Source organism: Helianthus annuus, chromosome 9 (genome assembly GCF_002127325.2).
Source record: "Helianthus annuus cultivar XRQ/B chromosome 9, HanXRQr2.0-SUNRISE, whole genome shotgun sequence".
NCBI classification, from domain to species: Eukaryota; Viridiplantae; Streptophyta; class Magnoliopsida; order Asterales; family Asteraceae; genus Helianthus; species Helianthus annuus.
Window position 1 is genome coordinate 167,171,928 of NC_035441.2, and position 17,107 is coordinate 167,189,034.

The 17,107-nt window shown below is 39.2% G+C and overlaps 1 protein-coding gene across 1 annotated transcript; it reads right to left on the minus strand.

Moving 5' to 3' along the window:
• Positions 1 to 7,638: 7,638 nt before the first annotated feature.
• Positions 7,639 to 7,998, minus strand: LOC110876699 (uncharacterized mitochondrial protein AtMg00300-like). Its single transcript, XM_022124862.1, has one exon. It carries the CDS (start codon positions 7,996 to 7,998, stop codon positions 7,639 to 7,641), a length of 360 nt encoding a protein of 119 aa, XP_021980554.1.
• Positions 7,999 to 17,107: the final 9,109 nt, after the last annotated feature.

The window sequence follows — 17,107 nt, forward strand, 5'->3', positions numbered from 1 at the left end:
GCCATTGACTTTAAATGGTGTCCCATTTCGAGTTTTAATTTCTACTGCACCGTGTGGAAAAACATGGGTGACGGAAAAAGGTCCTGACCACCTAGATTTTAACTTACCAGGAAATAATCGAAGTCGTGAATTAAACAATAGAACTTGGTCTCCAACCCGAAATTCATTAGATTTAATATATTTATCATGCAAATTTTTCATTCTTTCTTTATAAATTTCGGAGTTAGAATATGCACAATTCCTAAGTTCGTCTAATTCGTTTATTTGACAAAATCGATTTTTACCGGCATTTTCCAAATCTAAGTTTACGTTTTTTATTGCCCAGTAGGCTTTGTGAGCTATTTCTACTGGCAAGTGACAACTTTTTCCATAGACGAGTTTATATGGGGTTGTGCCTATAGTGGTTTTATAAGCAGTTCGAAAAGCCCATAAAGCGTCGTCTAATTTGTCGGCCCATTCTTTTTTATTTATTCCTACGGTTTTTTCAAGTATTCGTTTTAAACCTCGATTAGTCACTTCGGCTTGCCCATTTGTTTGAGGATGATATGCTGTTGAGACCCGGTGATAGACCCCATACCTTGTTAATATTTTTTCGAGTTGATGATTGCAAAAATGGGTACCTCTATCACTTATCAAAGCTTTTGGTGTCCCGAAACGAGAGAACAGCTTTTTCAGAAATTTTACCACCACTCTTCCATCATTTGTTGGAAGAGCCTCGGCCTCTGCCCATTTAGACAAGTAATCGACTGCCACAAGTATATATTTGTTTCCCTTTGAAGGTGGGAAAGGTCCCATGAAATCGAGTCCCCACACATCAAAGATTTCACAGACGAGAATGCCATTTTGAGGCATTTCGTTTTTGGAAGAAATATTACCTGATCTTTTGCATGCATCACATGTCTTTACAAGGTTTTGTGCATCCTTGTAAATGGTTGGCCAGTAAAATCCTGAATCAAATACCTTTCGTGCGGTACTTGCTGCACCATGATGTCCTCCGTATGGATCTTCATGACAATGATGGAGAATTCTTCGTGCTTCATTACCATAGACACACCTTCGGATGAGCTGGTCGGCACACATTTTGAAAAGATAGGGGTCTTCCCAAAAGTAATGCTTTACATCAACAAAGAATTTTTTTCTTTGATGATGTGGCCATCCCTTGGTGACTACACCGCTAGCTAAGAAATTAGCGTAGTCGGCATACCATGGTTCTTGTCTACTTTCCATCATTTCCAAGGATTCCGTGGGAAATTTCTCGTTGATTTGCTCGTCTCTGGTTGTCTCCAAAGCTGGGTCTTCTAAGCGTGAGAGATGATCTGCAGCAGTGTTTTCTGCTCCTCTTTTGTCCTTGATTTCAATGTCGAATTCTTGGAGGAGTGGAATCCATCTTATCAAACGGGGTTTTGCGTCTTGCTTCTTGAAGAGGTACCTGATGGCTGCATGGTCTGTATAGACTATTGTTTTAGAAAGAACAAGATAAGAACGAAATTTATCAAAAGCAAATACCACCGCTAGTAATTCTTTTTCTGTAGTTGTATAATTTTCTTGCGCATCATTAAGAGTTTTACTAGCATAATAAATTGGGTGGAAATGTTTTTCTTTTCTTTGTCCCAAGACTGCTCCAACAGCGAAGTCACTTGCATCGCACATGATTTCGAAAGGAAATTTCCAATCTGGCGCTATCATGATAGGTGCATTGACTAGCATTTCCTTGAGGGTTAGAAATGCTTGATTGCATTCCTTGTCAAAGATGAAGGGTGCATCTTTTTCAAGTAATTTTGTTAGAGGCCTTGAAATTTTTGAAAAGTCTTTGATAAACCTTCTATAAAATCCGGCATGTCCTAGGAAACTTCTGATTGCTCGCACGGAGGATGGAGGAGGTAATCGAGAAATAGTCTCTATTTTTGCTCGATCAACTTCCATTCCTTCGCTTGAGATTTTGTGACCGAGTACTATTCCCTCTGTTACCATGAAATGGCATTTTTCCCAGTTAAGGGCGAGGTTAGCTTCCTCACATCGGGATAGCATTCGTTCAAGATTATCGAGGCATTGGTCATATGAGTCTCCAAAGATGGAAAAGTCATCCATGAAGACTTCCATTGTCTTTTCGATCATATCATGGAAAATGGCGACCATACAACGTTGGAATGTTGCAGGCGCATTACATAGACCGAATGGCATGCGTCGATATGCAAAAGTTCCGTAGGGACATGTGAAAGTTGTTTTCTCTTGGTCTTCTGGTGCTATCGGTATTTGAAAGTAACCTGAAAAACCATCTAAGAAACAATAAAATTTATGACCGGATAATCTTTCTAACATTTGATCAATGAAGGGCAAAGGAAAGTGGTCTTTCCTAGTCGCTTCATTTAATCGCCTATAATCTATACAGACTCTCCATCCTGTGACGGTTCTCGTTGGTATTAATTCATTTTTCTCATTAGTTATTACCGTCATACCGGGCTTGGTTCCGGTACAAACCATATTTATCCTACAAACTGTAAGAACAGATCCTAGCACTTAAAAAAAGTTAAGTTAGCACATACCAAAACATTACATACATAAAAGTAGCACTTTTGAATTATATTAGTACATGAAAATTAATCAAGGTAATTGATTTTAGCACATATTTGAATGATATCAGCACTTTTCTTAATCAGCACATTGAAAACAAAAGAAAGATCCAAATAAAGAATTAATTGCTTGTTAGCATATTTATAGGGAATTCAATATAATTAATATTATTTAGGATATTATTTTATCATTTTTCTATAATTTTTTGGATGACACGTGATACTTTCTAAATGGTTCTTACAGTTTGTATACAAAATGTGGTTTGTATTTGATCCTACTCCCCGTCATACCTCCTTTCTTTGGGACTACTTGAACGGGACTTACCCACGGGCTATCGGAGATAGGGTAGATTAGTCCGGCGTCGAGTAGTTTGATGACTTCATTCTTAACCACTTCTTGAACATTGGGGTTCACTCTTCGTTGTGGTTGAATTACCGTTTTGTAGTCATCATTCATTAAAATTTTGTGCGTGCACATGGAAGGGCTTATTCCTCTAATATCTACAAGCTTCCAAGTGATCGCGTTTTTGTGTTTTTTAAGTAGGTTAACTAATTTCGCTTTCTCTATATTACTTAATTTAGATGAAATAATTACGGGTAAACTACCTTCTTTGCCTAGAAAAGCATATTCCAAACCCTTAGGAAGTTCTTTGAGCTCAATGGGTGGGTCTTTAGAAGACACCTTATTTTGTGGCTCATCTAGATCAAGAACCTTAAAGGTTTGTTCTATGGCTATCTCTTCCTCGACAAAGTGGTCCTCTTCGTTGGTTGTATCGGGTGGTTCAGCTTCATCTTCAATTAGGGGGTCATTGTTGCCAAAAGGATATTTCATTGAGCGCTCAAGATCTATGCTCCTTTTGAACGCCCCTAATTGAAGAGGTAGATTGTTGAATTTCCGGTTTTTCAAAGCTTTATGAGTTTGTACAAAAGGTTTTCCCAAGACTAAGGGGGCGTCATCTAGGATGACGAAGTCGGTTGGGATTACCATTTGATTTGTTTGAACCAAAACATCTTCAACTACACCGATTGATTTTATTACTTTCCGGTTGGATAGAAAAATGGGTATTTGAAGTGGAGTAAAATCACTAACACTTAATTTTTCAAAAAGGTAGTTAGGCATTATGTTAACACAAAGATCCTTATCGATGGTGATATTGCTAATAAATGAATTTTGAAAGAAACATGGAACCGGTGTAATGTTAATTTCAAAAGGGTCTTCTTTTATTAGCGAGGTTTGATCATTAGTTAACTTAACACTTACTAAGTCTTTGATTTTAGCACTAGTGTTTAACTCTTTTAAAAACTTGGCATGAGGGGTTATTAAACAATGATTTTCGAAAGTAGGTGACAAGAGGTTAATTTCTTCAAAATTAGACTCTTCTTGAATTTTAACATTATCGGACTCACCTTTTTCATTGTTTAACTCATGTGTCGGTTTTTCACTTTCTTGTTCTTCCATTTTTACACTTTCAACTATCTCTACGTTATTATCATTTTTTAGCTCTTTCTTGCGCGGGATTCCTCTTCCCTTGCGCGAGATTCCTTTATGCAACGTTCGATAGTTTTAATGTGTTCCAATATCCTATTAGTTACTTCGGTGAGATTGAAAGAATTTGGATCCTCAAAGCTTGAATCCGGTCGTTCGATCCATGGTTCCTCATAGTACTCATATGAAGTAGATGGTTCACACCATTGTTCTTCATTATAAGTATATGATGGATAAGGGTCGAAACTTTGTTCTTCATAGTACTCACATGAGGTGGGTTGTTCACGCCATGGTTCCTCATAATAAGAGTATGAAGGTGGTGGCTCATATCTTGAGTCATCAAAGTATGAGTATGAAGGCTCATACCTTGGTTCATCAAAATATGAGTATGAGGGAGGAGGTTCATACCTTTGGTCTTCATAAGATGTGTATGAAGTTGATGGCTCGTACCTGGGCTCCTCATAATGGTTGTATGAATTGGATGGTTGATATGAGTTATTATATTGAACCGAGCGTGCGTTACGACAACTAGTACAATAATTACCCCTATAATCATCCTCATCATAGGTGTAGTTGTAACCTCTTGAGTATTGATCCATAAGAATCACTCAATAGATCACAACTGAGTCTCAGGACCAGAAAACAAAAATAAGACGGAAACAGAAGCTGCACACGGCCCCGTGTTGAGTGAACACGGCCCCGTGTTCAGGGTCTGTATCTGGGCGTTTTAATTAAAGTTACTGGTCACGTTGAGCACGGGGGCGTGTTCAGCGAGCACGGCCCCATGTTCAGACTCTGTATCTGGGTATCTAACTAAAAATATGCAGCACGGGGGCGTGTTCAGTGAGCACGGCCCCGTGTTCAGGCTACTGTAAATGCAAACTAAACTAAAATGCAGAAAAATATGCGCGCGTTTTAAAAAGGTTTTGAAAAACTGATTAGGCCGTCGATTTTAAGCTTTCTTAAAATCCTTGTGTCCCCGGCAACGGCGCCAAAAACTTGATGCGTGTCAGTGTATATATGTTTTTAGATGTATATTTAAGCCCTTTTTACACTTTTAGCCAAGTTTTAAATTTATAAAACACGATATTCACTAACACTAAACACACATATGGGCAAGTGCACCCATCGTGGACGTAGTATAGTGTTGGTAAGATACCGAGGTCGTCAAAGGACACAAGAGCTTTTAGTACCGGTTTATCCTCAACGTCTAATCAAATCAAAAAGTTAGAAAATGTTTTAAACTAAGAAAAATAAAAACTAACTAAATGCTGAAAATAAAAATAAAATAAAAAGATAGACAAGATGAATCACTTGGATCCGACACGTGTATTAGTATAACCTTTGATTATTTTCGCACTTTTGCACTTGTTTAAGAGATTATCTTAGTTATTGTAGTAGGCCCCTCTTTTGAAGGCGACGTTACCCTCAACCCAGTAGTTTGAGTCAGCAAGGATACAATCCTAAAGGGTCGGATTATTGAAAGATAATGAATTAAGTTATTAATGCAAATTATGGTAGGCCCCGCTTTTGGCGGTGACGTTACCCTCGGCTAAGTAGTCTGAGTCAGCAGGGATACAGTCCTAAATAGCCGGGTTATAGTATTAATAGTAGTTAACTTATGAGGGGGTCAAAGAGTTTGGATCCCCGCCATCCAATACCTATGGGCATTGAAGGAGATCCTACTAAATTTGACCCAGGTCCCAAGCAGGACCTCTAAACGCTGAACAAGGGCAAGACCCTTACCAAACCGTTCCCTTAACCCCCGACCAGGTAGCCAACATATCTCCATATAGACCGTGGAGATATGAATGGTGAAAATCTTTTATTTTATATAGACAGTAAAATAATGCCAAGACACCACGGACAAACGATAAGGAAAGATCACCTTCAACATAAGTAACTAGTTATTAAAGTCATTAATACAAAACCAAATAAAAAGTGCAAAAGATTAAAAATAAAAAGTATTATACTAAACACTTGTCTTCACCAAGTGATGTAAGAGACTTAGGCAAACATGGCCTTGATTGTCAAGAACTCTTACGATCAATCTTGGATCCCGAGACGACTCACACACTCTACGATGGACAATGGATGATGGTGGTGGATGATGGTGTTATGGTGGTGGTGGGTGGTGGATGAGGTGTGAGAGAGGTGGTGTGCCAAGGGATGAGAGAGAATGAAGCCAAGCTCCTCTATTTATAGGCTGAACAGAAGGCTGGACACGGCCCCGTGCCCGCCTGACACTCTCTCTCCTCATTAATTGTAATTGCGAATTACAATTAATGCGCCTGCTGTACTTTCACCACGCCCCCGTGCTCGCTGGACACGGCCCCGTGGTGGGCAATGGAAGCTTCTACTGGTTTGTCTTTTCTGCTGCTTCCTGGGCACGCCCCCGTGTCCGCTGGACACGGGGCGTGTTCAGACTCTGTTTCTTCTCCTTTGCCTTGGGAGGTGCCGTTGAGGGTCCGGGCAGTCCACTTTTGTTCCTTTTCTTATATTTTATGGTAGAATTAGTTGTCTTTTTGCTTCTTTTGTGATTTTGAGCTCATTTCATCCTGAAAATACAAAAGGAAGACAAAAACACTCTTTTTCCAACATTAGTACTTAAAAAGGGTTAGTTTTATGCCTTAATTGATGTGATTTATATGTTGCATTTTACACACATCATTTATGGTTCATAGATACTTTCATTTTTTTGCAGTTATAAAAGCAACTACAGAGATATCTTCATTGTCTCTATACTTCAGTGGTTTAACAACTCTCCTCTTGGATCTGTCTCTTACCAAGATATAATCTTCTAAACTTGGTTCACTTTGACTTGTTTCCACCTGACTTGAATCAGGATCACTTTGACTGGATTCACTCTGGTTTGTACCAGATCTTTTATGATTAACCTTCTGTTTTTCTAAAACTGGCTCCACCTCAAACTGAAGATCACCCCTTTTGGATACACTCTTGTTCATAGACTCTATAACATCTTTGTATAGAACATTTTCTCTGCACTGAACATTTCTGCTTACAATAACCTTTGGATTTTGCAACCTCCAAAGCCTGTATCCCTTCACTCCTTCAGTATAGCCCAACACGACACACATTCGTGACCTTGGATCTAACTTATCATCACTGACATGAGAATACACCAGAGATCCAAACACTTTCAAATCTTCATACTCAGGTTTAACTCCAGTCCACATCTTCATAGGTGTCTTCATCTTGACTGCTGATGAAGGATATCTATTAATCAAGTAAGCTGCAGTTGACACAGCTTCACCCAGAACTTCTTAGGCATCCCTGAAGTTACTAACATACACCTCACTCTCTCCAAAATGGTTCTATTCATTCTTTCTGCCAAACCATTTTGTTGAGGAGTACCAGGAATAGTCAAGTGTCTGGCTATCCCATTTGCCTTACAAAACTGATTAAACTCATTGTTACAAAACTCTAAACCATTGTCTGTTCTGAGTTTTTTCAGTTTCCTTTCTGTCTGATTTTCAACCAATACTTTTTGCTCTTTAAAATTCTTGAAAGTATCACTTTTATGTCTAAGAACATAAACCCACAACCTCCTAGAGTAATCGTCTATGATTGACAAGAAATATCTACCACCCCCAAAGTTTCTGTTCTAGCAGCCCCCCATAGATCAGAGTGAACATAATCTAAGACTCCCATAGAAATATGTTTCCCTTTACTGAACTTTACTCTTTTCTGTTTTCCCAAAACACAGCTTTCACAAAAACTTATATCACAGTTCTTTAACTCGCCAAGAACTTGTTTTGACAACTCAATTAGGCCTTGTTGACTTATATGACCAAGTCTCTTATGCCATTTCAAGGCTTCATCATTTCCTTCTTCACTTGCTAAAGCGGCTACTCCATCAACAATTTTACAATCTAACATGTAAATATTGTTCTTGACTCTAGTACCACTTAACATTACCATTGACCCTTTTATTACTCTAACTTTACCATCTCTAAGACTAACATGTTATCCCATCTTTTCCAATGTACCAAGAGACATTAAACTTCTCTTAAGATTAGGAATATACCTTACATCTTTGAGATCAAACGTAATTCCAAATTCTGTCTTCATTGTCACCGTGCCAATTCCTAGAATCTGACAAGGTTTGTCATCACCAAGCTTTACAGACCCCATATCCACCATCTTCAATTCTTTAAAGGCTTCTTTCAGAGGTGTCATGTGGAATGAACACCCTGAATCCATTACCCACTTCTCTTTGTTACATTCACTGGTAACCACAAGAACATCAGCACTGTCATAACCACCCTCTGATTGTTCATCAGAATCTACATGACTGTTTTGCCCCTTTGAGTAATTTCCTTCACCTTTCCTTCTCTTGAATTCTGGACAGTCTTTCTTGAAGTGTTTTTCTGAATTACAAACAAAACAACTCCTCTTGAACCTTGACTTAGATCTTGACCTAGAACTCTTGCTTCTACTACTGAAATTCTTATGATCTGATCTTCCTCTCACATACAATCCATCTCCACCTTCTTCTTTAGAATCTGATCTCTTTTTCAATTTTTATCGAATTTAAGGCAGATAAGACATCTTCCATGGATAGTGAATCTCTACCATACATCAAAGTATCCATAAAGTATTCATATGAAGATGGTAGAGATGTGAGAAATATTATTGCCTGATCTTCATCATCCAGTACCACTTCTATGTTTTCAAGATCCAAAATCAGTTTGTTGAACTCGTCCGTATGATCTTCAAGACTCTTTCCTGATGACATATGAAACGTGTACAGTCTCTTCTTCAAGTACAGGCGATTGGCCAAAGACTTCGTCATATACAATGACTCCAACTTTGTCCAAATCCCTGCTGTAGATGTCTCTTTTGATACTTCACGAAGAACTCGATCACCAAGACTCAATATAATTGCACTATGAGCCTTCTCGAGCATATCCTTCTTCTCTTTATCATTTAACTCAACTGGAAGTTTATCTTCTCCTTTCAGCACATCAACAACACCATTATGAACCAGAAGAGCCCTCATCTTCACACGTCACAGATTGAAATCATTCTTCCCATCGAATTTCTCCAATTTGAACTTCGTTGACACCATCCTTGTTCTCTGATTGCGGAATTGAAAATCAATTTCTTAGAATCGAGCCACCAATGGCTCTGATACCAATTGTTAAAGAACTTATAAGAAATTAAACCCAGAAAACCCAAATCAACGAGTGTTATTGATGAACAATTGAATACAAGAAAAGAAATTATAAAGTATTGAAATCAACTAACTAACTATGTAGCCCTAAACCACTTATTTATACTGAGTTGCCAAAGTCTGTTACAACAACTTGTTTAAGAAACTTTACACAAAAGCCCCCTGAACTAATAAGAAAATAAGTTTTAGTCCTTGTACTTCTAAACACTGCTTACTAACTACTGATTTGCTATCCACTGATTACACTACACCAGTAGTTGTTACCACCAGCAGTTGTTATCCATCAGTACTTATTCTTTTAAACACCAGCAGTGCTTATTATTCTCTTCAGCTGTTTGACTTATGACTCATCAGTGTTTGACTTTATTTGACCAAACTGAATTGTTACTTACTTCAACATGAAGGTTCTTTATTATTTTGTAAGTTAAAACAAAAATAAAGAAAAGTTATTCCCTTGGTTTTTGAAATAAAACTTGTGCGTCGGGGAAGTTTTGATCCTTCGAAGTATAATCAGTTGTGGGTAAAGTGGCCATAGTCAAACATAGAAGATGATGTCATGCTACCCATGTTGGCATTGGACTTTGAATTAGGAAGTTTGAACCAAATCAAACAATAGTGGGATGAAGTTTTATATTTTTGGAAGACATCCAACAGAAGGGATCGTGAAGTGGATCTCAATTCTCATGTGAATAAATATATACTGACGGCTAGAAGATATGATTCAAAAGTTTTTTTTTGTGGTGAATCAATACAACAACGATTTGTACACGTATGGGTTTTCTAGCTGCCATGTGGTGATCAGGACAGTGGTATTCCAACGGAGTTTGAGAGATGCCAACAACTGTTAACGGTAGGGGTGGTCCGAGTAGCGACCAACTATAAGCCAGCAACGGTTCAATGCGGAACCAGTGACAGATTAGGTTTCTTTATTATTTTTTGGATTAAAATCCTTAATAGAGTTTGAGTTGGTTACAAATAATATTTTTTATTATTTGGGTTATTATTCCGTTGCGTATTGGCTCTTTGGTTACTTGGTTTGTTACTCGTGTCACGGGGAGTACCATTTAGGAAGGTTGGTGGTGATCGATGATTAGTTTAGCGACGGTTTTTTCGGGTGATTTTGGAACTAGAAAAACAACGAGTGTATCGCGGAAGAAAGGAAACAACGGGAAGCTAACTAATTCGCATGACGATATAGGCTCGTGTTTCTGTTAAAGTTGACCCATCTGTTTCCAGTTCCAGGGCCGGCTCTTGGGCCGGCCAACCCGTGTCGTCGCTTGAGGCCAAAATTCTCAAAGGGCCCGAAAGGTTTCTATAACAACCCTCCACAAATATTTCCGACACCCCTAAAATATTTATAAGGTCCCTATACTCCTTAAAATACACCCCGTATACGAATAATGACCTTAAATACCTTTATATAATTAAAAATAAAATAAAAACGAAATTTCTGTGGCGCTCGCGGGCCACGAAGGCATTGCCTTCGGCTTACAACAACAGCTATCATACTAGTATCAATGCTGCACCATTCGAAGCACTTTATGGACGAAAATGCCGAACTCCAGTCTGTTGGGTAGAGATTGGAGAAAAGCAACTATCTGGACCAGAAATAGTACAAGAAACAACGAATAAAATTATTCAAGTCAAGTAACGACTGAAGGCAACACGTGATCGACAAAAGAGTTATGCTAATAACAGGAGAAAGCCGTTGGAATTTCAAGTAGGAGACAAGGTGTTATTAAAGGTCTCTCCTTGGAAAGGAGTGGTAAGATTCATCAAAAGTGGAAAGCTAAGCCCCAGGTATGTTGGACCTTTTGAGATTATTAGAAGAATAGGACCTGTAGCCTATCAGCTACAACTGCCAGAGGAAATGGTAGGAATACATGATGTATTTCATGTATCTAATCTCAAGAAGTGCTTAGCCAATGAAGCATTAGTAGTGCCTCTTAAGGATATAGAGGTAAATGAGAAACTTAAGTTTGTAGAAAGACTGCTACAGATTGAAGACAGGAAAGTCAAGAATCTCAAACACAAAAGACTGGTTCTAGTCAAAGTAAAATGGGATTCCAAGAGGGGACCAGAATACACATGGGAGCTTGAATCAGAGATGCAGAGGAAATACCCACACCTATTCCAGTAGAGCTCGAGGACGAGTTCTAAAACAAGGTGGGGATGATATAACAACCCTCCACAAATATTTCCGACACCCCTAAAATATTTATAAGGTCCCTATACGCCTTAAAATACACCCCGTATACGAATAATGACCCTAAATACCTTTATATAATTAAAAATAAAATAAAAACGAAATTTCTGTGGCGCTCGCAGGCCGCGAAGGCATAACCTTCGACTTACGCGGGGCGCGACAGATCCAACCTCAGGCGAAACCCTGTTGTGCCACGTGGTACGACACCTGGCCAGGCTACACGTGTGACTAATCCAAGCTAGACCCTACACCCCTACGTCGCGGGACGCGAAGCCCTTAGAGGACTTCTTCGCGGGGCGCGAGAAACCCAAAATCAGCTCCTATAAATTGGGAGCATCGGCCTTCATTCTCCGATTGCTCATAAACGAAATTCTCTCTCAATTTCTGTAGTGTAAACATAATATTCGGGCATAATACCCCTCTAAATAGCGAAGTTCTGCCTCGTTGTAAGTATCATAACCCCCGGTTACGTATTAGATACGCTGCCCGATTGATCTAGTGCTCCGTAACGGCTGTCGAGGCTCTGCCCGACGTAGTCGTTGGAGTTCTGTCTTGGGGAGGGTATAACTAATGTAAATATTGGGTTATTATACTAACGTCTGTGCATTGTTTAATTAATAGATAATAACCAGGAAAACACAAAGGAAAACCTTAAAGTTGCAATGTGAGTAATCTCCTTTTTGAAAACTATTTTTACAAAAACTTAAATATTTTACAATGTGATTAGCAATGATTGAGTCTTTGTAATTCTTCAATTACTGCCGGTATGTTGGCGTTTTGTATACAAAATGTGGAACACGTTATCATTGGACAACGAGATAGCCAATCTGTAATATGACCCACCAGTCAGGATTGACAGTACTGAATGAGTAATTGTGTTGATATAAACATTGTAATCGCTCTCAATACTGTGAAATGATAAAATCTTCTTGTTTAAATTGGGATTTACTCACCAGTATTTCCCACAGACAAAATGTTTTTAATGCTTTTCAGGTAACAAAATGTGAAAGCCAAATATAAGCCAGCTGGACAGCACTGAAGGCTTAGAAAAGTAGCTATAAAAGTTACCAAAACTAAAGAAGATATTTTATTTCAATAAAATAGGGTTTATCCCTATAAATCTGTTTGTAACAAACTTGGGTTTATCCCAATATATTTATTAATATAAAATGTGGTGTTCTACTCTGATAAAATATTTCCTAACTACAGTCCTGATGAAATTTCCGCTGCCAAATAATGATAAACACTGATACCACCATCTCTGAGTAGGCCGCGGACGCCCGCCTCCCGGGGCAGGGGTCGGGGATTGCGACAGTTTCTATAAGCTTTTATATATATACTAAATTATATATTTTAGATATGCATCCACTTTTTATGCAAAAAAGTGTTTGTGGTGGAGTGGAAAAACCATCTCAATATAATGTAAAGGTCTCAAGTTTAAGTCTTGGTTCCACCACCAAGGTTTTATTTTTTAATTCATTTCCTCTTAATCACAATTTGGGCCCAATTTTTTTGTCGCCCGAGGCCTAAATTTTTATGAGAGTTCTCAGGGACGGCTCTGTCTGGTTCAAAGGTGTTTCTGATCGAAGGTGTCTAGGTACCGATCGTAGGAGTTTAGAATCTGATCGAAGAAAGAAACTGATTGAGGGCAAGTTCTTAGAAACTGATCGCAGTGAAGAACCAGTCAAGAAACTAAGAAACGATGGCAGAGTTACAGTTTAGTAGGCTGAACAAAAAGAAGATTCGTCACTCAAAGGCAGTGGTAAAAGATCTCGTTTAGATCTTGGTGAACCTTTTGATTCAATTCGGTTGAAGGCAGTTGACAAGTTATCCCTTCTTCTTGTTGATAGAGTTTTGTTATTGGTCAAGTTCAAAGGTTCGATTGAAGTTGGTTTGAAGGATAGTTTTGAGTGCTACTTGAAAGGTGTTCAAGGGCCTCTTGAAGTCCTATCAAAAGGGTCACATAGTCCGTGAACCGATCGAATCCAGATGAAGAGGCATTTTCACCTAAGGCGAAGCGTGTGTAGCTCAAGCTCTTTAGGATGAAGTGGCGTTGTGACTACCAGAAGGCATGATGTTAGCATTGGTAATGACGTTGTAACCAATAACGATAATGGTAGTGTGTCTACTAAAGATGTCAGTGGAAGTCATGTGTTTGCCAAAGATGGTGCAAGAGATCGAGACAAAATGAGTCAAGATTGAGAGGGAGACTTATGGAAGTTGATGTTGAGAGGGAGTGATGAAATTACAACATCAACTAGAGAGGCATGGACGATCTCAAAGGGCGCTCTGGAGAAGATCTAAAGTTGAAGAACTAAACGAGTAAAATAAAAATTAAATGTGTTTAATTATTATTTGAATTATCTTTAGTATTAGATATATTTGTTTTCTAATTTGTTTAATATAAGTGTTAATAAGTTTAGGAGTCCTTGTAGGATTAGATTGTTTTAAGTATTTATAGTTCTTGAGTCTTGTACTTTTATTAATTCACAAAAATAATAGAAGAAATTTATGAATCCCCGCAGTATTCATCTCTATTAATTCACAAAAATAATAGAAGAAATTTGTGAATCCCCACAGTATTCATCTCTCTGGTCTCGTACCCAAGTTTAACATTCCCTCCACCCTATTGTGCTTGAATTGGTTGTTAGGCTCAGAACACGAATCACACGAACACTAGAACAATCTGCAGCAAGCACACACACTCACACACTCTAAATCATAAGAACAAGAACACAAGATTTATAGTGGTTCGGTCTAATCTGACCTACATCCACTCTCCACAACTAGTTCTTCTTTGTATTAGGTGCTCAAAAGTTACAGTACATGAATGAGAAGTATTTATAGGGGATACAATTAGGGTTGTTGACTTTAAGCTATAGTAAGAAACAAACCTCAACTCTAGACAAAAACTTCGCAACCCACATCTGGGTTATCAATTGCCACAACCCAGACGAGTTATCTGGGCATCTGGGTTATTAGTTGTAGCTAAGGCATAACCCAGACGAGTTATCTGGTCATCTAGGTTATCAGTTGCTTCTGAGGCATAACCCAGACGAGTTATCTTGTCATCTGAGTTATCTATTGCTTTGACACTTTCTAGTCAAATCCTCCACAACCCAACAATCTCCCACTTGGAGGCTTTGACGACTTCAAACTGCACTCCATGCAACTTCATATTCATAAGTACCTGAATCTGACCTGTGACTCTGGGTTTGCCATCTGCAAAGCAAACCTTCTTCTGCCTATGAGATTCTGTGAATCGGATCTTGGTCTTCTTCTGAACTGGGATAACCTCTCCCTCAGGCGGTACACTGACCATGTACAATGAGCCCCTCTTCTTGCCACACGCAACTACTAAATTTCCCTTAATTACCTTCCACTGTCCACTACCGAACTTAATCTCGTGACCCTGATCATCCAGCTGCTCGACTGAAATAAGCATTTTCTTCAAGCCTGGAATGACTCTCACGTCTCTCAAAGTCCAAGTAGATCCGACTGAAGTAACTAAATCAATATCACCCATGCCTGTGACATCTAGGACTTCATCATTTGCAAGTCGTACCTTACCAAAATCCCCAATTTTAAGATTTTGTAGTGCTTTACTGCTGTGGGTAGCGTGAAATGAAGCACCCGAATCCATAACCCAGGAATCCACACTGCTCTCCACATTACAGATCAAAACTTCATCATCTGAGTGGTCTACTATGGCGTTAACTTCTTTCTTGTCGTTTGGACATTGATTCCTGAAATGTCCAACCTCTTTACAGTTCCAACAGGTCACATCATTTCGAGCCCTGGACTGACTCCTCTTTCTGTTCTTACTGCCACTACTTCTGTTATTCTTCCTACCTCTGCCAACATGCATTAAATCACCTGATGATGCACCTGAAGTTCTTCTTCTGACATCTTCTCCCAGAATAAGATCCCGCATCTTCACAAACGTAAACTTGCTCGTATCTGAAGAGCTCGTAACAGCAGTTACAGTTCCAGACCAACTATCGGGTAATGAGGATAATAACAATAGGGCTTGAACCTCATCATCAAACTTGATGTTCACAGACACCAACCGAGACAATATCGCGTTTAAGCTATTGATGTGCACTGTAACTGAATCACCTTCCCTCATCCTTGTCTTCACAAGCTCTCGAATAAGATAAACCTTGTTCGCTGCAGAGGGCTTCTCATACATATTCGATAATGCTGCCATCATTCCTCTAGCTGAGGTCTCCTTCTGGATGTTGAATGCAACATTCTCCGATAGAGAAAGCGTTATCACTGCTCTGGCTTTCTTATCCATCATATCCCAATCTGCCTGTGACATTTTTTCTGGCCTTTCATCCTCGAGCACTACATCTAAGTTTTTTCTGACAAAGTAATGCTTCAATCTGCATCTTCCACCAACCAAACTTCTTCCCGACAAACTTTTTGATTTGCACCTTCCCGTCTTCTGCCATGATAACACAAACACGACTAAACGAAACTGAAATCGAAATAAGCTGTAATCAACACTGAAACAAATAGAAACAGAAAACACCTGATTCAAGTTTCTTTGATCTTCAAACAAACGGACCAAACACCTGCTGGTTAAATTTTCTTCTTTGTTTAAAGTTGAGGGGCCTCCTTGGTCAAATTGAGAAACTTCAATTCTCCACCAAAAAGAAATAGAGCACGTACTTTGCTTCTTCTTCTTCTTCTTCCCCACAGAACAGAACAAACACAAAAGAAAACACAGAACAAAACAAAAGAAAACTCTGCTCTCTTCTTCCTCCTAGACGCACCCTGCTCCACAACCTAGGCGGCGGCTGTGTTAGCGGCGACTGGAAGATGAGTGGCAGCGGCGGCGGCTACTGGGTTGACAAACCCTAGTCGCGATTTCTGCAGAAGATGTCTTCAAATCAGAGCCCTAATCGGAGTTAGAGACTGATGGCTGTGCTAGCGCCGGCTGGTTCAGAAACCCTAATCGCGATGTCTGCGACTGAAACCCGAGACCACGGCTTCTTCTTCAACAGGTAAGTGTTGTTCTTCTTCACCTCTTACCTAGTTCGTGTGAATCGATCAATAGCCTGAGCTCTGATACCAGTTGTTAGGCTCGGAACACGAATCACACGAACACTAGAACAATCTGCAGCAAGCACACACACTCACACACTCTAAATCACAAGAACAAGAACACAATATTTATAGTGGTTCGGTCTAATCTGACCTACATCCACTCTCCACAACTAGTTCTTCTTAGTATTAGGTGCTCAAAAGTTACAGTACATGAATGAGTTGCCACAATTAGGGTTGTTGACTTTAAGCTATAGTAACAAACAAACCTCATCTCTAGACAAAAACTTCGCAACCGACATCTGGGTTACCAGTTGCCACAACCCAGACAAGTTATCTGGGCATCTGGGTTATCAGTTGTAGCTAAGGCATAACCCAGACGAGTTACCTGGTCATGTGGGTTATTAGTTGCTTCTGAGACGAGTTATCTTGTCATCTGAGTTATCTGTTGCTTTGACACTTTCTAGTCAAATCCTCAACAACCCAACAGCTCACACATACCGAGAACAGAACTCTTAATCGAAACTCATGAAACCGATCTACTAAATTGATTTACATATAATAAAGTCTTAAAAACCAAGTTGAAACCACTCAAA

What these genes read in the sequence shown, in the direction of transcription:
- LOC110876699 (XM_022124862.1), bottom strand. Translation starts at nt 7,998, where the DNA reads ATGGTAATGTTAAGTGGTACTAGAGTCAAGAACAATATTTACATGTTA.